This window comes from Salvelinus fontinalis, chromosome 23 (genome assembly GCF_029448725.1).
Source record: "Salvelinus fontinalis isolate EN_2023a chromosome 23, ASM2944872v1, whole genome shotgun sequence".
In the NCBI taxonomy this organism is placed as follows: domain Eukaryota; kingdom Metazoa; phylum Chordata; class Actinopteri; order Salmoniformes; family Salmonidae; genus Salvelinus; species Salvelinus fontinalis.
The window spans coordinates 18,998,347-19,020,537 of record NC_074687.1 but is presented as its reverse complement, the minus strand read 5'-3'; the positions used below and the strand labels follow the sequence as shown (position 1 = coordinate 19,020,537).

The 22,191-nt window shown below is 43.3% G+C and overlaps 2 protein-coding genes across 4 annotated transcripts; one reads left to right on the top strand and one right to left on the bottom strand.

Annotated features, from left to right (window-relative positions):
* The first annotated feature begins 2,966 nt into the window (after window positions 1-2,966).
* On the top strand, window positions 2,967-6,598 carry c23h2orf76 (chromosome 23 C2orf76 homolog). Its single transcript, XM_055878129.1, has 5 exons — window positions 2,967-3,345; window positions 3,998-4,048; window positions 4,718-4,755; window positions 4,884-4,965; window positions 6,213-6,598. Exons 1-5 carry the CDS (start codon window positions 3,216-3,218, stop codon window positions 6,290-6,292), a joined length of 381 nt encoding a protein of 126 aa, XP_055734104.1. The 5' UTR covers window positions 2,967-3,215; the 3' UTR covers window positions 6,293-6,598.
* steap3 (STEAP family member 3, metalloreductase) lies at window positions 6,022-20,171 on the bottom strand. Of its 3 annotated transcripts, XM_055878127.1 has the most exons (6): window positions 20,065-20,169; window positions 19,289-19,335; window positions 12,422-12,928; window positions 10,155-10,682; window positions 9,357-9,521; window positions 6,022-9,265 (listed from the first exon to the last, which is right to left on the bottom strand). In XM_055878127.1, the coding sequence occupies exons 3-6, from the start codon at window positions 12,911-12,913 to the stop codon at window positions 8,972-8,974; spliced, it is 1,479 nt and encodes a 492-aa protein (XP_055734102.1). In that variant the 5' UTR covers window positions 12,914-12,928; window positions 19,289-19,335; window positions 20,065-20,169; the 3' UTR covers window positions 6,022-8,971. The 3 variants fall into 3 exon arrangements, with proteins under 3 accessions (XP_055734102.1, XP_055734101.1, XP_055734103.1); XM_055878126.1 differs by lacking the exon at window positions 19,289-19,335 and having other exon boundaries at window positions 20,065-20,171; XM_055878128.1 differs by lacking the exon at window positions 19,289-19,335 and having other exon boundaries at window positions 6,022-9,080; window positions 20,065-20,171.
* Between the last annotated feature and the right edge of the window lie 2,020 nt (window positions 20,172-22,191).

Here is a 22,191-nt window from a genome sequence, read left to right as displayed (position 1 = left end):
GCTTACAATAGTCAAAATGTTTATTCACGAGAACGTTCTAGTCCATTGTACAAAAACATCAATTTTATACTGGCTCCTTACGCACATACCTTCACACACAAACAGTAGATATCTTACGCACATACATACAAGTTTAAATCTTAAGCTACGCCTTGCTCAGACAGTCTGTGTTTTTCCACTATACAGATACATTGTTAATCTGCAACACGTTTCATAATTTTCTGCAAGCCTAACGGTTTCTCCCCTCCACGGGTGGAGACAGAATGTCCTGTAAGGAACAAAGTAGTACAACTCGTCTGTCGATAGCTCCTCTTATCATTTGTTTCCCATTTGCACCCTGCTTACCAACTAAAAAGGAACAAAAGGTCCTTGTTCTAATTCTGACTAAAACTACACACATCATCAGATTATAGTTTTATGATTCTAATAAATTTCATACAATTATATGGTTTCAGAGTGGAATTATTTAATCATTTTCTTTAAACATATAAATTATTTTATCATGGACATCATTATTTTTCTTCTGCAAAAATTCCAGTTGACCGCGTTGGTGAAGGTACGAACGTTCCAACAATTGATGGGCATGCACGCGGCGGCCTCCATGGTGACACTGTTAGGCCTGCTGTCTTTAAGACCACCACGTGTGGTTCAACGACCTCCGCTCCAAGCGGGACAGAAACACCAAAATCTGGGTGACAAGTGTGTGCTACTCTACTCTGCAGCTGTGGAGGAAGAGAACCTACCTGACTACAGATGTCCCTCTCGGATCAATTCTGGCAAGGCGGGAAGTAGTGATGACCTCCAGGTATTCGTAGAACCATAGTTACATTCGTAACTTCTGTTTCCTTTGCTCTGCAAAAGCCACAGCTTTTGTGGAGCGATAGGTAATGAAGTTTCGTGGGGGGCAGTTGTTGATGTGTTCAGAGGGTCCCTGGTTCAAGCCCAGGTTGGGCGAGGACAGGGACGGATGTAACACTGTTACAATTAGACACAAATGATTGCAACTAAAGATAATCCATAGGATTTACTACATTCCTGACAGAATGCATGTAATGCACCCAGAAATGTCTCTGCAAAAAACTAAAACAAACCCTATTACATATGCTGTGGACCTGTGACAAACTGACACCATTTTGGGATAATGTCTGTGCTATCACATCATTGTGTTTAGGAATGTATATCCATCCATCTCCACAACTATATCTGTTGGGAAAGGTAAATATTGGTGAGCAATATCAAAGAAAGTTTTGTAACCTAGGTCTAATTGCCGCACCAAAATGTATAGCTATCATTTGGAAAGCATCATACTCACCTTCAATAACAAACTGGAGGGCTGAACTATGTAGTTCACAGGAGTTTGGTGGCACCTTAATTGGGGAGGATGGGCTTGTGGTAATGGCTGGGGTGGAATCGGTGAAATGGTATCAAATACACCCAAAACATGGTTTTCATGTGTTTGATGCAATTCTATTTGCTCCCTTCCAGACATTATTATGAGATGTCCTCCCCACAGCAGCCTCCTGAGTTGTAGTTACATTCCACTAGATTCAGTGTTTTATAAGGTTGTGCAGAGAATGGATATGTTTGATAAAGTCTGGAAGCCTTATTTTGACCATCTTGAGGAGTATGATATTTCTATGTGAGGGGGATTTAATGTACAGTATGTTTGTGTATTGTAAGGGGAAGCTACTGTGTATTTTTGTGTGTTCGTGGACAGGTGTGGCCATATTGTGTTGTGTATCAAGTATGGTGGTTGTGTTGCGTTTCTGTTTATTTGTGTTTAATTTGTACTTTTTTGTTTGTATATAAAAATAAAAAGTGTCAGTTTGTCACATTCACGAGGTTGGAGTAATAACATGTTCAGCTGCTTAAGACATTGGCTAGAATCTAGGTTGTGCCTTTTAGAAATCGAGAAAATTAACAAATAAGGAAGAATGTTTCACTTATCTCATTGACCTGAGGGAACCCGGTCTGGTCTGTCGAGTTTGCTTCGCGTAGCGTTCCCGGAAGTATCCTGATGTTGGTCCTCTGGGTTTAGAAACTCTGTGGTAGATTGTTAATGCTCGCTTTTCGTTACTGATTGAGGCGAGACCGTCCCCTCAATCCCATTGGTACATTCAATGAGTGGCACTTTACGCAACATCTCCGTTGGTTGGGGTGAGTAAACATAACCAATCAAAGCTCTCAATTCATTGTTACGAGTGGTCCCACTAAAGTAGGGCATGTGGATGTGTGTGTCTGCCACAGAATTAAATAAGTATCTCTACTATGGTGTCTGCCACGTTGGCCTATATTACAAACTGGTATGCCCTTTGTCCCTGTATTACCCACTACCATAGCCAATCAGAAATATTTTTGGTTCTACTCCTTCCCTTTATTTCCCTTTCCCCCTCAGGCAGCCTTATATCATATGCCATATCATGTGCTTTTGGCAAGCAGGTGCTGCCATAGCCTTTGAACATTCCTTGTCTATTGAGTCTCATAACAGTCACGAGGGAATGTTAGATAGACCAGGAATGAATTGTTGTTGTCAGGTTGGCCAGGAAGGTAACCTAGCAGCTGCAGGTTTAGAATGATGTCATACACATCATGTGGTTGCTCTTAATAAGTACCAGATGAAGATGTACTTTTTGTATAAAGTGTTCACAAGAAGTAAAATACAATGAACTGCATTAACGGAAAAGCATTGTATCCAATTTACAGACGTTTTAAGTAGTCCTTCGGGTCCCTATAATAGAGGGGACATAAAGAAAACTAAGTATATTCCGATCGTTTAACTATTTGAATAGTATGACACAATAAATAGACAAAACGATTTACTTGCAAGTAAAATATGTATTCATATTTATCAAGAACATATTTAAATATTTTACAAAACCGTAGCTTTTATCAGAGGTTATGTGAACAACTATATATATTGAAATTATAGACATATCAACACATCGAGTCTGAGCATTTTGAGCACAAATTCGTTTGCTCTTGTCTTGCGGAAGGTCCGTCATCCCGGAAGCGCGTGTGTTTATTTGTTGAAACGTTATTAAGAACAGACAAATCTTTACTAGTATCTAGCGATAAAGGTTCAGCTCGGGTTCTAAATTAGTATGAGCGTCAATATATGCTTAAAGGGCTGCAGTGTCGACATTTCACTGTAACGAGACATTTGCTTTGCTAGTTAGAAATAAACAGTCACCTAACGTTAGCCTGCCAGCTACAGTATGTCCAGCGAGGCAGTCCTAACTGTACGGTTGGTAAGGTCTTTTGAGCACCGAAATTTCAAGCCAGTTGTATTTAGTGGCGTGAATTTAGATCAACCGGTCCAGGAATTTATCCAGTTTGTGAAAAATGGTAAGTATGATTTATTTTTATGGTAGCTAGCTAAACGTTATGTAGGGTGTTCACCTATAACATAATTCATTAGTTCAAGGTTTATATAAATATGTGAATGCATTAGAACATTCAGTCAGAAAAACAACAGGCCAAACCCCATGTTTCTACCATATATGGTTCAAAAGTTACCGACGATTTAGTCTGAGAATTTAGCATGTTTAGAGTGAATGGAATGTCATTAACGTTAGATGCATGATCAAAAAGTGGTAACTGCTCAATATAACTCTGTGGCGTAGATTGATTGCGGTTACAGGCAATGAAAGCCAAGGATCACCTCACAACACCAAATATGAGAGATGCATCCAAGAGCGGTGCAGTCTAAACTAGCAATGGTTACAGCAAATTAACGTTCTTATTTCAACACTATCAAGTACAAGTATATTAAAGTTATAATATTGTAGAAAAGTCTGATTAGTTGTCATTTATGATGACATAGGGCAAACAAAATTACCTTTTTACATTCATTTCGAGAGCCACCCTCTTGAATTGCCCCGTTTTTCTCTACATTGTACAGCCGTGAGTGAACACCCTACATCATGAAAAATGTTACTCCACAATATTTCATCATCTGCCTTTCTGGTTCCATATATGTTGACTTGTCCCTTTTTAGAAGTTAGCATGAGAGCCGGTCTACCACCCCCCTTCAAGAATTTTGGCTATGGTAAGTTATGGCTGCATTTTAGTAGTGGCTTCTGTTGCCTACTTCCAAATAGCTACGATTAGTGTGGGCAGACTGGAGTTCCGATGTTACATACAATTATGTTTTTAATTTAAAAAAATACTTATTTCAGCATCAAAATTATAGCACGCAATTACAAAGAACAATGTCATTTGTAATTGCTGGCTATTCTTTTGATGCTGAAGTCTCTTTTTTTATTTTTTTTATTAAAAACGTAATTGTATGTAACATCGGCGCTCCAGTCCAGTCGTGGATTTGAGTTTAATCTGCTACCCTACCATTGGCATTGCCCCGTATGGTGCTGCCAAACTCATTCCATGGAGGGTTTGGTGTCTGCAGGTTTTTCCTTTCAATTAAGCCAGAGACAACCAGGTGTGGGGAGTTCCTTACTAATCAGTGACCTTAATTCATCAATCAAGGGAGGAGTGAAAACCTGCAGACACTCAGCCCTCTGTGGAATGAGTTTGACACCTGTGCCCTAGACATTTGATTTTGATGGTAGGGTTTAGGAGTCGATTATGTTTTGAGAATTATGCCCGAAACATTTCAAAGTTATTCTTCACTAAACATTGTTGGACCCATTTGGCATGCATTCTTGATACATGCAGTATATTGATATGTCTTAACTTCTACACAATGTATAATTTGAAGACACAATGAAGATCATCCACCAGGCACATGGAGCAAAGGTATCCTCCTTGACACCTTACAAATACTCAGTAGTTATATCAATAAGCCTGTTAAATCTTTCCCATTGTTTATTCTAAATAATTGTGTTTTACAAAGCCAATCAAAATGATAAATGTCCTGTTTGCAGACGAATGAGTTGGTGATGAGTTTGGAGGATGATGACAAGCTTATTCTGCAAGATGGACTAACCCTAAGAGCTGCGGGCATTGGTATAGTCATCTTGTTTTTGTACACATACTGTACACAGGGGAAGAGTTACGGGGGGGGGGGGGGGGGGGGGGGTTGTTGGTGGCGGATGGGGTCTTCCTGGGCCATACCACTATACATCTCCAGTATAAAAATACAGTAACGTTGGAAGTTATTCAGACCCCTTGACTTTCTCCACATTTTGTTATATTACAGCCTTATTCTAAAATGTAATACTTAAAAAAAAACATTTTTAAATAAATCTGTGCCATGAGGTTGAAGGAATTGTCCTTAGAGCTCTGAGACAAGTTTGTGTCGAGGCACAGAACTGAAGAAGGGTACCAGAACATTTCTGCAGCAGTTTGGAACCACCAAGACTATTCCTAGAGCTCGCCGCCCGGCCAAACTGAGCAATCGGTGGAGAAGGGCCTTGGGGTTCTTGGTCACCTCCCTAACCATGGTCACTCTGACAGAGCTCCAGAGTTCTTCTGTGGAGATATAAGAACCTTCCAGAAGGACAACCATCTCTGCAGCACTCCACCAATTAGACCTTTATGGTAGAGTGGCAAGACGGAAGCCACTCCTCAGTAAAAGGCACATGATAGCCTGCTTGGAGTTTGCCAAAAGGCACCTGAAAGACTCTTAGACCATGAGAAACAAGATTCTCCACAGAGGAACTCTGTAGCTCTGTCAGTGACCATCGGGTTCTTGGTCACCTCTCTAACCAAGGCCCTTCTCCTCCGATTGCTCAGTTTGGCCGGGCGGCGAGCTCTAGGAATAGTCTTCGTGGTTCCAAACTGCTGCAGAAATGTTTTTGTACCCTTCCCCTTCCCTCATGAAGCTGGTTGAGAGAATGCAAAGCTGTCATCAAGGCAAAGGGTGGCTACTTTGAAGAATCTCAAATATAAAATATATTTTGATTTGTTCAACACTGTTTTTTTCGTTTACTACATGATTCCATGTGTTATCTCATAGTTTTGATGTCTTCACTATTATTCTAAAATGTAAAAAAAAAAAAAAAAAACTGGAATGAGTAGGTGTCCAAACTTTTGACTGGTACTGTATGTGCATTCGGAAAATTATTCAGACCCCTTTTTATTTTTTTTGCAAGTGTTTTAAAAATAAAAAAGATTACTTATGTAAATAAGTATTCAGACTGTGTGTACTACATGTATTTTATGAGTTGGAACTGTGCATTCAGGCAACATCCTGGTAATGAAATATTGTCAAAGTGAAGCGCCTTATTTTATTCCTGTTTCTTTTGTTTCAGCAAATGAAACAGAATTGGCCTTCTTCAGGAAAGAGGATTATAAGCTCTTTAAAGCCAACCCCCAACCGGCCTGGTGGTAAGGGTGTTTACACTTCACCACGGAAGAGGGGATTCTGATCTGACATGGAGGATACACATGGATGGAAGATTGAGGGGGTGACATGTGCCTTCAGACCTAAGTTCGAGTATTTTAATTTAACATGCCATATATATAAAACATGTTTTTGCCTCTTATATACATCTCCACTGAAATGCACTTATCATTTATCTGGTGGTGTTGAATATGATTATGGTTGTGCATTGATTTTCTTTGTACTTATTAGTTTCCTGTAAGGCCTGTCTTATTACTGCAAACATGATTCCAAATTAAATCACTGGTTTGAAAAGATGCATCTAAAAAGCTTTATTGCATAAGTACAGTGAAGTATTTTCCCCCTTGCTGAGATGGGTCCAAATATGGCACATAAGCTTTAATATTCAATAGAAAAAAGAAATGTACTCTTATCCCAGGAGAAACCACTGGCTTTGCTCTTTCTAGTTTTTACAGGTAAATAAGGTACTGCATTACACACAAATTAATCACAAAAAGGCCCTTTATCACAGCTATACACTGTACCAGGCAAGATGGGTCCATAGACTCATGCTGCTTTATGCCAAAGTCTGACTGCCATCAGCATGACTCAACAGGAACTGGGATTTGTCAGACCAGGTGATGTTTTTCCACTCCTCAATTTTACAGTGTTGGTGATTGCGTGCCCAATGGAGCCTCTTCTTATTTTTAGCTGATAGGAGTGGAACCCAGTATGGACAAAGATCGATGAGTGCGTTCCCGAGATACTTTTCTGCACACCACTGTTGGCCTGCCTGTTAGTGTGCACGATTCTTGACATTTTCCTTCGACCTCTCATCAATGAGCTGTTTTCGCTCACAGGAATGCGCTGACTGGATATTTTTGGTTTGTCGCATCATTCTCGGTAAACCCTAGACATTGTCGTATGTGAAAATCCCAGGAGTGAGGCTGTTTTTGAGATATTGGATCCAGCGCGCCTGGCCCAGACGATCATACCACACTCAGTTGCTTAGGTTACTCGTTTTAACATTCAATCGAACTGTGACTGCCTCAATGCCGTCTCCATTTTCATAAACTGGGTGGTGTACCTAATAAACTGGCTGGTGAGTGTATATTGCACCTTATGTGTGTGTGCGCTGAAGACGCTTTCCTTCAGTTAATTGTTCATTTCCCAGGTTGACAGTAGTTGTGTGTTTTGTGACTGTGTCCAGTCTCCTTACATAATAATGCTGTTAGGACTGGAGCTGCTGTAGTAGCAAAACTAATGACTCCAATATTAGCAGGCAGTGTTTAGACTGTCCACTGAAGTGCTAAGACAGAGTGGCTATATAAGGAATGGAACATGTATGAACAGGGCCTGCTACCATTGGGAATACCATTAAATTCCCAATCTGGCCCTCAAACCATCATGGTCACCTAATAATCCCCAGTTTACAATTGGCTCATTCTTCCCCCTCCTCTCCCCTGTAACTATTCCCCAGGTCGTTGCTGCAAATGAGAACGTGTTCTCAGTCAACTTACCTGGTAAAATAACGGTAAAAAAAAAAATGTATAACCTATACAGCTGTCAGATGTGGGTGTTAACAAGTAAGAACTGAGATGGAAAGATAATGGTGGAGAAAGATCAAGAGGAGTTATTTTCGCATAGAGGGAAGGGATTCTATACGTAATGCAAAGATGGGAGAACTATAAGGCCAATAGGAGTTGTTCATGTACATACAAGGAGTGACTATGTGCAATGTAAAGACAGGAAAAACTAAAGTTTTCACAAGTTCACAAGAATTCACAAGTTCCGGTATCTGTGCAAATATTTGACTCAAGATATTCCACAACACTGCACACAGACTGTCTGTCTGGAAGCGACAGTGCTGTAACACACAGCTGAACAGCAAAGACGGACTGTATTGACTAGGTCTCTAACACTAATCCAATGTCCTTATGTAACAGTATAACTTTAGACCGTCCCCTCGCCCCGACACGGGCGCGAACCAGGGACCCTCTGCACACAACTGACACCCCCGAAGCGTCGTTACCCATCGCTCCACAAAAGCCACGGCACTTGCAGAACAAGGGGAAACCCTACTTCAAGTCTCAGAGCAAGTGATGTAACCGATTGAAACGCTATTAGCGCGTACCTGCTAACTAGCTAGCCATTTCACATCCGTTACACTTATACAGACTTCTGTCTCAATTTTTCTTCTTCTATTTCGGGGTCAAGTGCAGCTTCTCAGTTGAGGCTCAATTCAGGCACTTCTGGTTGGTAAATCTAGTTGAATAGTGGGTTTGGAGATTTGAACATGCTGAAATTGACCAGAAAGTGGTCACATCTGTCTTCACTTAACCCAAGAGAAGCTTAGAGGTCTAGTCAAATATGAATTGTCTTGCTATGATACTCAGTGAAAATGATACATATTTCTGTTCATGTTTCTTAACCCAGTTAAACAAAGAGCGTACATAATTTATCATAACAGAAGGTAGTTGTATATTGGACTTGTGAGGTAACCTTTCAGTATTTCAGTTTCTAGAAAAATAGTAACACTTTTCTTGAGTTTGTTTCTTATTTTGATTTTAAAATTAAGTGGCATTAAAAAGTGCCATAGTGTGTGTCAGACAAAATATGTACAACGAACTATCCCTTTCATCAGAGCTAGAAAATGGATTTGCACTGAGTCTCTACTTGATTGGACCGTCACACATCACCACTCAAGTCCCTGGGCAGCACACCATTGGCTGTGTCCTCTTGGGTCTGAGGAGGGTGGTGGCATGGACTCTCCCAGCCTCGACGTATCTTTGCCAGTCTGAACGCCAGGCAGGGCAGCGCCAGGAAGAGCCGACCCACCAGGACCAGACAGGGCAGGATCAGTGCCAGCAGGTATGTGGGGGGCATGTAGTAAGGGTAAGCAAATGAGAAGAAAGCAAAGTCCCAGCTGAAGAAGAGGGTGTGCATGATGGAGAGAGTCAAGGCAGCGTACCCCAACCCTGACTGGAGACAGATGATAGAAAACCGCTCAAAATGTTGCAATAAACTACGGGTGCATACAAAAGTGTCAAATATCGTGCTGTTAGCTACTCACCTGTACAAAAGTGAACTCTCTCCAACTGAGAGCGTTACCCACCGAGGGTAGAGATGTGATGGCCAGGAGAGTCAGAACACCAAGTCCCAGAATGCCAGAGGACAGATAAAGGTCCGATCTCCACACCTGAGGCTCCTCCCAGGAATGCTCCACTCCCGCCTTCACCTGAAGGGGCACAAAGTCCGGTTAGTGGAAAACCAAATTATTCACTGATACAGTTAAAAGCATTAAAATACTGGGAGACTGTGAGATAAGTGTGGGAGGAACACTTAATCTGTGGATCAACTAATGAGCACACACTGCCTTCTCCCACTTGTGAACAACGCTCCATGGGAGAGCTGGATGCGTGAGAGCATCCTGCCCCCAAGAAGCAGCTCTTAACGGAGTCAGTCTGTTAATTAGGCCTCAGCCACACTCTGTCACGTCATGTTCACACTCATAGAGAGTTAAAAATGCAGCCCCGGCCTACTGCTCCACAGCAGTGACATCACCAACCACGGTTGGTAACATTTTATTTGGATAGTCCACTACTGATGGATTATATATGTTCAACTAGCTATGAGTTCAACCTGTTCAATTAGCTATGAGTTCAACCTGTTCAACTGACTATGAGTTCAACTGACTATGAGTTCAACCTGTTCAACTGACTATGAGTTCAACCTGTTCAACTGACTGAGTTCAACTGACTATGAGTTCAACTGACTATGAGTTCAACTGACTATGAGTTCAACTGACTATGAGTTCAACCTGTTCAACTGACTATGAGTTCAACCTGTTCAACTGACTCCAACCACTCACCTGTCTGTACGCTGCATCCAGCAGCCTGTATTGAGAAGCCTTGCGCAGGGTCAGACACATACTGTAGACCGCATGCAGCCCGGCACACAGGAAGCTCAGCAGGCCTAGCTGTTTGCGTCTCCCCATCCAGTGGTCCAGCCAGTCGGGGAAGCGGCTGTACTTGGTTCCTCGGGCCAGCTGCAGTGCGGCAGCCCACAGTCCCGGGAGGTAGACCAGCGCCAGGATCACCAGGGCCACTGCTGGCAGCGTCTCGTTCACCGTCTCCAGGGGTAGCTGGTAGAAGTTGTTTTGCCCCCGGGACAGGTAGGGCATGAGAATGCCACGCAGGAAGTTGTAGCCGTAGAAGAAGAGGATGAGGAGGAAAGTGACCATTAGGGGGCCACCCCAGGATGGGAAGAGGCGCAGGGGGGCGTCCTCAACGTGCCTAGAGCTAGCAAGGCCTCCCATGTCCACGGCCAGGAAACTCATACTGCGAGCCAGCTGGATCACAGTTCTCTTGGCCTCAGGACAGTCACTGCTGATCAGGACCTGGGAGGGGCAGGGGGGAGAGGACTGATTAGGAGAAATTGAGGCTCACATTGTGTGGGTGAGTGCCTGTCGGTGTGCGACGTCTATAACTACATACAGTGGCAATAAAAAGTATGTGAACCCTTTGGAATTACCTGGATTTCTGCATAAATTGGTCATCAAATTTGATCTGATCTTCATCTAAGTCACAACAATAGACAAACATGGTGTGCTTAAACGAATAACACACAAACTATTGTATTTTTCTTGTCTATATTGAATACGTAATTTAAACATTCACAGTGTAGGTTGGGAAAAGTATGTGAACCTCTAGGCTAATGACTTCTCCAAAAGCTAATTGGAGTCAGGAGTCAGCTGACCTGGAGTCCAATCAATGAGACGAGATTGGACATGTTGTTAGAGCTGCCCTGCCCTATAAAAAAACACTCACAAAATTTGAGTTTGCTATTCACAAGAAGCATTGCCTGATGTGAACCATGCCTCAAACAAAACAGATCTCAGAAGACCTCAGATTAAGAATTGTTGACTTGCATAAAGCTGGAAAGGGTTACAAAAGTATCTCTAAGAGCCTTGATGTTCATCAGTCCATGGTAAGACAAATTGTCTATAAATGGAGAAAGCTCAGCACTGTAGCTACTCTCCCTAGGAGTGGCCGTCCTGCAAAGATGACTGCAAGAGCACATCGCAGAATGCTTAATGAGGTTAAGAAGAATCCTAGAGTGTCAGCTAAAGACTTACAGAAATCTCTGGAACATGCTAACATTTCTGTTGACGAGTCTACAATACGTAAAACACTAAACAAGAATGGTGTTCATGGGAGGTCACTATGGTAGAAGCCACTGCTGTCTAAAGAAAACATTGCTGCACGTCTGAAGTTTGCAAAAGAGCACCTGGATGTTCCACAGCGCTACTTACAAAATATTCTGTGGACAGATGAAACTACAGTTGAGTTGTTTGAAAGGAACACACAATACTATGTGTGGAGAAAAAAAGGCACAGCACACCAACATCAAAACCTCATCCCAACTGTAAAGTATGGTGGAGGGAGCATCATGGTATGGGGCTGCTTTGCTGCCTGAGGGCCTGGAGAGCTTGATATCATCAACGGAAAAATGAATTCCCAAGTTTATCAAGACATTTTGCAGGAGAATGTTAGGCTATCTGTCTGCCAATTGAAGCTCAACAGAAGTTGTGTGATGCAGCAGGACAACGACCCAAAACACAGACGTAAATCAACAACAGAATGGCTTCAACAGAAGAAAATACGCGTCTGGAGTGGCCCAGTCAGTCCTGACCTCAACCCTATTGAGATGCTGTGGCATGACCTCGAGAGAACATTTCACACCAGACATCCAAAGAATATTGCTGAACTGAAACAGTTTTGTAAAGAGGAATTTCTCCTGACCGTGCAGGTCTGATCCGCAACTACAGAAAACGTTTGGTTGAGGTTATTGCTGCCAAAGGAGGGTCAAACAGTTATTAAGGGTTCAAATACTTTCCCCACCCTGCACTGTGAACGTTTACACGGCGGGCTCAAGAAAGACATGAACATGTATAAATGTTTGTGTGTTATTAGTTTAAGCAGACTGTGTTCGTCTATTATTGTTACCTAGATGAAGATCAGATCAAATTTTATGACCAATTTATGCAGAAATCCAGGTATTTCCAAAGGGTTCACATACTTTTTCTTGCCACTGTACACAATGTGTGGAGTTGTATGTACATGATTACTCTCTTACCTGCCTGCTGCCATCATGAGCTCCAGTCTGCAGGGCCCAGGCTGAGACCACATTGAAGCCCTTCACCACTCTGCTCTCTGGGAACAGCTCTGCCAGCCTCTCAGCGTTAGACGGCTCTCCATTGTTAAGCTTGGTGGCGTTGCTCACATCCACCAGCACCTTCCCAGCCAGCACATCCCTCAACCCCACCAGGGTGTGGTAGTGTTCAGGGTAGAGAGCAGCAAAGACAACCTTCTCTGTGCCAACCATCGCCTCCCTCTGTGTGAGAAGCTGAACCCCATCAGGAAACTGTCCGGTGGCTATATGCTTTGGGTTACGGCTGCCGACCACTACCCTATAACCACAGGCAACTAATCGCACAGCCAGGGAACGGGAGTAATCACCTGAGCCTAGGATGCCCACTGTGGGGTTTCCCGGGTCACAGGGCAGGGGTTCCTCTGGGGCGTCAAATGAGTTGGACAGCAGGGGTGTCCTCATGTCGCCAAGAGGCATGCTGGACCTGTAGAGCTGGAAGAGGCGTTGAGGCTGTTATTACATACTATTAATACTACACATTGTAATTACATAGTTACTATGAATATATGAAAAAACTATTTTAAGTTCAACGATGGCACTATAATGCAAACAAGAGCCATATCCACATGAAATAGCCATATCATTCTTGGAGCATTTCACATTTTGCTACACTCGCATTAACATCTGCTAACCATGTGTATGTGACAAATAAAATTTGATTTGACAAATTGAAAAATATGAGTCCTACTTGTAGCCTACATCTCTGCTGTAATACTGCCACTAAATTCTGGAATGGCCTTACATTTTCATCATGCAACCATTCAAATATCACATGCCCTTTTCCCTGTCCAAATATCAAATGATGTAGTGTCCTCTGCCAACTACACATCATCGATCAAATCAAAGTTTATTTGTCACGTGCGCCGAATACAACAGGTGTAGACCTTACAGTGAAATGCTTACTTACAGGCTCTAACCAATAGTGCAAAAAATGTATTAGGTGAACAATAGGTAAGTAAAGAAATAAAACAACAGTAAAAAGACAGGCTATATACAGTAGCAAGGCTATAAAAGTAGCGAGGATACATACAGACACGGTTAGTCAGGCTGATTGAGGTAGTATGTACATGTAGATATGGTTAAAGTGACTATGCATATATGATGAACAGAGAGTATCAGTAGCGTAAAAGAGGGGTTGGCGGGTGGTGGGTCGTTCACAATGCAGATACCCCGGTTAGCCAATGTGGGGGAGCACTGGTTGGTCGGCCCAATTGAGGTAGTATGTACATGAACGTATAGTTAAAGTGACTATGCATATATGATAAACAGAGAGTAGCAGCAATGTAAAAATAGGAGTGGGGGGAGGGGCACACAATGCAAATAGTCCGGGTAGCCATTTGATTACCTGTTCAGGAGTCTTATGGCTTGGGGGTAAAAACTGTTGAGAAGCCTTTTTGTCCTAGATTTGGCACTTCGGTACCGCTTGCCATGCCATAGTAGAGAGAACAATCTATGACTGGGGTGGCTGGGGTCTTTGACAATTTTTAGGGCCTTCCTCTGACACCGCCTGGTGTAGAGGTCCTGGATGGCAGGCAGCTTAGCCCCAGTGATGTACTGGGCCGTACGCACTACCCTCTGTAGTGCCTTGCGGTCAGAGGCCGAGCAATTGCTGTACCAGGCAGTGATGCAACCAGTCAGGATGCTCTCGATGTTGCAGCTGTAGAACCTTTTGAGGATCTCAGGACCCATGCCAAATCTTTTTAGTTTCCTGAGGGGGAATAGGCTTTGTCGTGCCCTCTTCACGACTGTCTTGGTGTGTTTGGACCATTAAAGTTTGTTGTTGATGTGGACACCAAGGAACTTGAAGCTCTCGACCTGCTCCACTACAGCCCCGTCGATGAGAATGGGGGCGTGCTTGGTCCTCCTTTTTCTGTAGTCCACAATCATCTCCTTAGTCTTGGTTACGTTGAGGGATATGTTGTTATTCTGGCACCACCCGGCCAGGTCTCTGACCTCTTCCCTATAGTCTGTCTCGTCGTTGTCGGTGATCAAGCCTACCCCTGTTGTGTCGTCTGCAAACTTAATGAGGGTGTTGGAGTCGTGCCTGGACATGCAGTTGTGGGTGAACAGGGAGTACAGGAGGGGACTGAGCACGCACCCCTGGGGAGCTCCAGTGTTGAGGATCAGCGTGGCAGATGTGTTGCTACCTACCCTCACCACCTGGGGGCGGCCTGTCAGGAAGTCCAGGATCCAGTTGCAGAGGAAGGTGTTTATTCCCAGGGTCCTTAGCTTATTGATGAGCTTTGAGGACACTATGGTGTTGAACGCTGAGCTGTAGTCAATGAATAGCATTCTCACATAAGTGTTCCTTTGGTCCAGGTGGGAAAGGGCAGTGTGGAGTGCAATAGAGATTGCATCATCTGTGGATCTGTTTGGGTGGTATGCAAATTGGAGTGGGCCTAGGGTTTCTGGGATAATGGTGTTGATGTGAGCCATTACCAACCTTTCAAAGCACTTCATGGCTACAGACATGAGTGCTACGGGTCTGTAGTCATTTAGGCAGGTTGCCTTTGTGTTCTTGGGCACAGGGAATATGGTGGTCTGCTTGAAACATGTTGGTATTACAGACTCAATCAGGGACATGTTGAAAATGGCAGTGAAGACACCTGCCAGTTGGTCAGCACATGCCCGGAGCACACGTCCTGGTAATCCGTCTGGCCCCGCAGCCTTGTGTATGTTGACCTGTTTAAAGGTCTTACTCACGTCGGCTACGGAGAGCGTGATCACACAGTCGTCCGGAACAGCTGATGCTCTCATGCATGCCTCAGTGTTGCTTGCCTCGAAGCGAGCATAGAAGTTATTTAGCTCGTCTGGTAGGCTCGTGTCACTGGTCAGCTCGCGGCTGTGCTTCCCTTTGTAGTCTGTAATAGTTTGCAAGCCCTGCCACATAAGACGAGAGTCGGAGCCGGTGTAGTATGATTCAATCTTAGCCCTGTATTGACGCTTTGCCTGTTTGATGGTTCTTCGTAGGGCATAGCTGGATTTCTTGTAAGCTTCCGGGTTAGAGTCCCGCACCTTGAAGGCGGCAGCTCTACCCTTAAGCTCAGTGCGAATGTTGCCTGTAATCCATGGCTTCTGGTTGGGGTATGTACGTACAGTCACTGTGGGGACAACGTCCTCAATGCACTTATTGATAAAGCCAGTGACTTATGTGGTGTACTCCTCAATGCCACCAGAAGAATCCCGGAACATGTTCCAGTCTGTGATAGCAAAACAGTCCTGTAGTTTAGCATCTGCTTCATCTGACCACTTTTTTTATAGACTGAAGCCAAAAGTATGTGGACACCTGCTTGTCGAACATCTCATTCCAAAATCATGACCATTAATATGGAGTTGGTCCCCCCTTTGCTACTATAACAGCCTCCACTCTTCTGGGAAGGCTTTCCATTAGATGTTGGAACACTCCTGCAGGTACTTGATTCCATTCAGCCACAAGAGCATTAGTGAGGTTGGGCACTGATGTTGGGCGATTAGGTCTGGCTCAGTCGGCGTTCCAATTAATCCCAACGGTGTTTGATGGGGTTGAGGTCAGGGCTCTGTGCAGGCCAGTCAAGTCCTTCCACACCGTTCTAGACAAACCATTTCTCTATGGACCTCGCTTTGTGCACGGAGGCATTGTCATGCTGAAACAGGAAAGGGCCTTCGCCAAACTGTCATTGTGTGCTGTAGTGTTACAATTCCACTTCACTGGAACTAAGGGCCTTCGCCCGATCCATAAAAATCAGCCTGAGACCATTCTTCCTCCTCCACCAAACTTGTGAGGCCTACCACTTCGCGGCTGAGCCATTGTTGTTTCTAGACGTTTCCACTTCACAATAACAGCATTTACAGTTGACCAGGGCAGCTCTAGCAGGGCAGAAATTAGACGAACTGACTTGTTGGAAAGGTGGCATCCTACAACGGTGCCACGTTGACAGTCATGGAGCTCTTCAGTAAGGCCATTCTACTGCCAATGTTTGTCTATAGAGATTGCATGGCTGTGTGCTTGATTTTATACGCCTGTCAGCAACGGGTGTGGCTGAAATAGCCGGTATCCACTTATTTGAAGGTGTCCACATACTTATGTGTAAGAAATGCGTTTTATTTAACACTGCCAAACAGCACGCCAAGCAGTGGCGACTTGTCATTCAGGGCAGAGTCGCACCTGTTTTGAGCCCCGCATTTTTAGTATGTTTTTGGGGGGAGGGGGCCCTTCCTGTCTTGCATGTTATTTTGTCATTAAACGTGTCACATATCAGTTTGCAAACAATGTAAAAAAAAATATATACTGTACATCATTGAGTTAATAACGCAGCATATAAATGCTGGTCTTTTTTTGTTTTCTTGAGTAAGGCAGCTCCAAAATGCAGGTGTTTCAGCTCTGCTCAGTGCTTTCTGTGGTGGTGGGGCAAGCCAGCAGAAAATACGGAGCGTTGCGACGTCATTGGCTCAGTGTTCTGTCACTCATGGGGACACTACGTCACCGCCAAGTCTAAGGGGAGACCTTCAATTCTAGCCCCTTGAGTGATGCCATAGAGCCATTAGAAGGGCTCATCCAAGAAGGCTGAATGTCATTGGCCACAGATAAAATTACGTCAAATCACGTTATATGTACAGTAGCTTTTTGCACAGTAGCTTTGATTGGACTGATCATGTCAACATCATACTTTAAAAATCTTAGCTAACAGTCATCATCATGAATCAAGTCCACAATCTACTGGCAAATCCTTTTTAATCCTTGTCATATGAAGAGAAATTATAGATAAAACGTATCCGTGCTCATTGGCCATTGGCCATAAACATTGGAAATGTTGGAAATCGCAAATTCAACAATGAGTGGTTTGGAAGGAATCAGTGGCTAACTGCAATTATTGCAAAGCAATCACTAGCCTGCTATTCAGCGGAGTTGCTGTGTGGTGGCTCTTTTCCTAGTTTTAAAATGATAAACATTCCAACATTGGCCATGCTGTCAATGAAGCATGATTTGTGCCGCGCTCAAAACAACTGTTAACTCTGAACTGCAAAATCTGACTTTAGTGAGTTCAAGACAACTGTCAACTCGGGGAAAAACGTTTTGAACTTTCATCCAACTCGGAATTGTACATTCGGAACTCGGGCCTCTTTCTAGAGCTACAACCTGAAGATCACTGACGTCATTATGATTCTACCTTTTTCCCCCTGAGTTCCCAGTTGTCTTGAAAGCACCATAAATCCAGAGAATGCCAGACATTGATGACAAAGTTTGATGATAAAATTTGCCCACGAAGGACCGCCACGCCACCTTCCTGTTCAAGTGAACACAGTACAACAAGGTGAGTCTAATGTCTTGTATGCTGCTGTATAAATGATGTAATATGCCAGGGAGATATGTATACTGTAGCTAAGAAAGTTGTTAACAGTTAAGCTGTTATTAGCCCATGTGCCTCACCCTAATAATTTGGTCTATTTTCACCTCTTAATTTCACCTACTGTTCTGACTTGGTGGTCCACATGTAGCCTATAAACTGTTTTTGAGAAATATAATCATTGAATATTGTAAGAGCTTTCATTGTTTATATGACCCCTTTATTTATCCCATGGTTCTGACTTGGTGTACAGGGAGAACACTGTAAGAATGGCCCATGTTCTGAATTCTGTTGCTGTACATTTCAAAAGTGCTGAACAAACAGTTATATTTACTACGTCCGTCCTAGCTCGCTCATTAATGTCTTAGTCGAAATAACAGATTGCCTCTTCTGCTTGTCGTCCCCTTATGCCATAGTTTGTACATCAATTGTCAGTAGAAACCACATTTGTTTAACCCTCCTGCTGTGTTCCGGTCGAATTGGACCGATTTAAAGTTCTCTCTGAAAAATGTAGTTCATTTAATTGTCATAAGGTTCCATGACTTTGTCCACACAGGGCATCTGAACACACAAAACACATTTTAATGATTTTCATAAAATGTTGGGTGTTTTATTTAACTTTTGAACACTTATGGTGTTCCCGGTCATTAGATGGGTGAGACTACAATTAGTGTATAAAATTGAGTTCCGGCACATGCCCATTCATCAGATGGACACACTTCTCCTCCCAGACCCCCACATGGATGTGTTTGAACACACACACACACACACACACACACACACACACACACACACACACCTCACTCCCCTTCTTGGCTTCCATGGCAACCCCCACAGGAACCTTTTCCCAATAGAATATTTCCCCCAGGGAAACACACCTGTGGCATTCTCACAATAGCAACATTGTTTCAATAATAACTTTTATTGAACTTTTCTTGCAGCTCTTGTATATAAAGTTTTTTTGAGGTCTTGCTCACAATTCTTTCTGTGGCAACACAATGACCAAACGATATACTCTAGCCAGCAGCATACCACCCTGCATACCACTGCTGGCTTGCTTGTGAAGCTAAGCAGGGTTGGTCCTGGTCAGTCCCTGGATGGGAGACCAGATGCTGCTGGAAGTGGTGTTGGAGGGCCAGTAGGAGGCACTCTTTCCTCTGGTCTAAAAAATATCCCAATGCCCCAGAGCAGTGATTGGGGACACTGCCCTGTGTAGGGTGCCGTCTTTCGGATGGGACGTTAAACGGGTGTCCTGACTCTCTGAGGTCATTAAAGATCCCATGGCACTTATCGTAAGAGTAGGGGTGTTAACCCCGGTGTCCTAGCTAAATTCCCAATCTGGCCCTCAAACCATCATGGTCACCTAATAATCCCCAGTTTACAATTGGCTCATTCATCCCCCTCCTCTCCCCTGTAACTATTCCCCAGGTCGTTGCTGCAAATGAGAACGTGTTCTCAGTCAACTTACCTGATAAAATAAATGTGAGGCTCTTGATCATATCTTTGATCATGACACTAGAGAGGAGAGAATCCTTGTTAAACTTGGACACAAAGTAGTCTGTGATAAATAGCACAATATGTTTCATCTGAGAATTTGTTATAGTCAAAATAATCCATACATTATGTTTTTTTAACTCAAAAACTAGTTGTATGAGCTCAGGTCAATGAGGCCTACAGGCCATAAATAGCAAATACAAGATGTAATGTTCTTGTAAACTTGTAATGTTCACAAGAACTTAAGTTGATAAAAAATATCTAACACAACATTAGGTGATCATATATGTATTATTATGGATTTATAATCAGCTATAATGGTCCGGCAATTTGGACCGGGAACACAGAAAGAATTAACATGAAACGAACACAACAGGAGGATTAAGCAAGTCAGACATTTCAGCTATGTTTTTTTTAAAGGCCGAAAATGAGACAGAATGAACTCTTTCGCTGCAAGACAAAGCTCCGTTGATAGCCAGGTGTAGCAGTTGTGAAGTTTTGGGACTCTGCTGTTGGGACAGCTTTATGTAGGCTCTAACAGTTTGTGGGCAACATTTGTCACCATCATAGTGCACTTCATGTATTGTTTAGGGTTGTGTAGTGGCTTTGTTGGAATTGCATCCCACATGTTGTTGTTTTTTGCCCCACCAAGATTTCCGTGCTAAAATCGCCACTGACGACAAGGGAATAATATCATAAGTATTTTATGCCAATAGTTTGTTATTCGAGGCGCAGATTGATTGCACTTACGTGTGTTGTTTATGAAGCAGAATCCGTCATATGCCTTGCAGATGACGAACTGCGTTACAACAAGACTCGGCCCAGATCGCTCCGCCCGTCTGTGTCTGTGTACGAAAGATAATAATGGCCGTGCAGAACACCCGTGCAACATGCAGTTCCTTGTGATTCGATTAGACAGATAATATACACAGATGATAATAATAGCTAAGCGGTTTCATAGTATATTATGAAATTAGCTGTTGTGTAAAATGTGCCATGTAAAAACACACTGGTATATGATATGAAAGGTTGCTGTATCTTTATTGGACTTTCAGTCGCATAATTCGTTATTTTAAAAATATATATATTATATTAGATTTATATTTAATAATATGTCATGAAGTTGTTACATATGCGGTTTGTACAATTGTTCGCACTTACTAACGCAGGAAAGTAAAAACAATTTCTGGGCAACAGATTACAGACTTTTCCCGACAGGTGTCACTGGTGTACTGTGCTTGGACAGAGTCAGAGAGAGGTGACTGAGGTGCCCTACCAAACACGTTGGAGGTGCTGCTCACTTTGAGATGTTTTCAACCTCAAAACTGGAGTGTACTTATGAAATAAGTTAATGTCCCAGGCAACCTGTTATGTAGATCCATATGATTCAATCCAAAGAGAATGGTAAAGATAAGCAGTGCAAATTCAGGATTTTATTCAGCTCCTATCTTTTCTATTCATTTGAGGTTTAGGCAGAAATACCATACCAATGACATGGGATGTGAATTCATCACGACATAAGATAACTTTAAGGTCAGAAAAAAAACGTGTTGGGGACTAGAAGGAGACTCCCACATGGCTGACACCGGTTCCTGTCCGGGGTGTGTGTGTGGGGTCAGGCGGGTCACCTGTCACTCTGCTGAGTATTGTGGGCTCTGTGGAGTAGAGGTGGCAAAGTCACCCCGAGGAGAGCAGAGAAGTCTCCTTCTCAGAACTCAGGTCACAGCTCTGACACCTAACTATCTAATTAGGCATCATCTACAATATCACTTTGCAGTTTAAGCATGCCAATACGCACACACACACACCTACCTACCTACCTACCTACCTACCTACCTACCTACCTACCTACCTACATGTATTGGAGCTTTCTGACTTTCATGGTCATCTGAGATAGTCGTCGCTGTAAGATGCTTATATGTGGAGTATAGCCAATTATGCACAGATGGTACACTATATATACAAAAGTATGTGGACAAATTAGTGGATTTGGCTATTTCAGCCACACCCGTTGCTGACAGGTGTAGAACATCGAACACAGAGCCATGCAATATCCATGACAAACATTGGCAGCAGAATGGCCTTACTGAAGTGCTCAGTGACTTTCAACGGGGCACTGTCATAGGATGGCACCTTTCCAACAAGTCACTTCATTGAATTTCTGCCCTTCTAGATCTGCCCCAGTCAACTGTAAATGCTTTCATCGTGAAGTGGAAACCTCTAGGAGCAAGAACGGATCAGCCGCAAAGTGGTAGGCCACACAAGCTCACAGAACATCAGCACAAGAATTGTTCGCCAGGAGCTTCATGAAATGGGTTTCCATGGCTGAGCAGCCGCACACAAGCCTAAGATCACCATGAGCAATGCCAAGCGTCGGCTGGAGTGCTGTAAAGCTCGCTACCACTGGACTCTGGAGCAGTGGAAATGTGTTCTTTGGAGTGATGAATCATGCTTCACCATCTGGCAGTCTGACGGACGTTTATTCAGATGCCAGGAGAACGCTACCTGCCCGAATGCATAGTGTCAACTGTAAAGTTTGGTGGATGAGGAATAATGGTCTGCGACTGTCTTTCATGGTTTGGGCTAGGCCCCTTAGTTCCAGGGAAGGGAAATCCTAACACTACAGCATACAATGACATTCTAGACAATTCTGTGCTTACAAATTTGTGGCAACAGTTTGGGGAAGGCTCTTTCCTGATTCAACATGACAATGCTCCCGTGCACAAAGCAAGGTACTTACAGAAATGGTTTGTTGAGATCGGTGTGGAAAAACTTGACTGGCCTGCACAGAGCCCTGACCTCAACCCCATTAAAAGCCTTTGGGTTGAATTGGAACGCTGACTACAAACCAGGCCTAATCGCCCAACATCAGTGTCC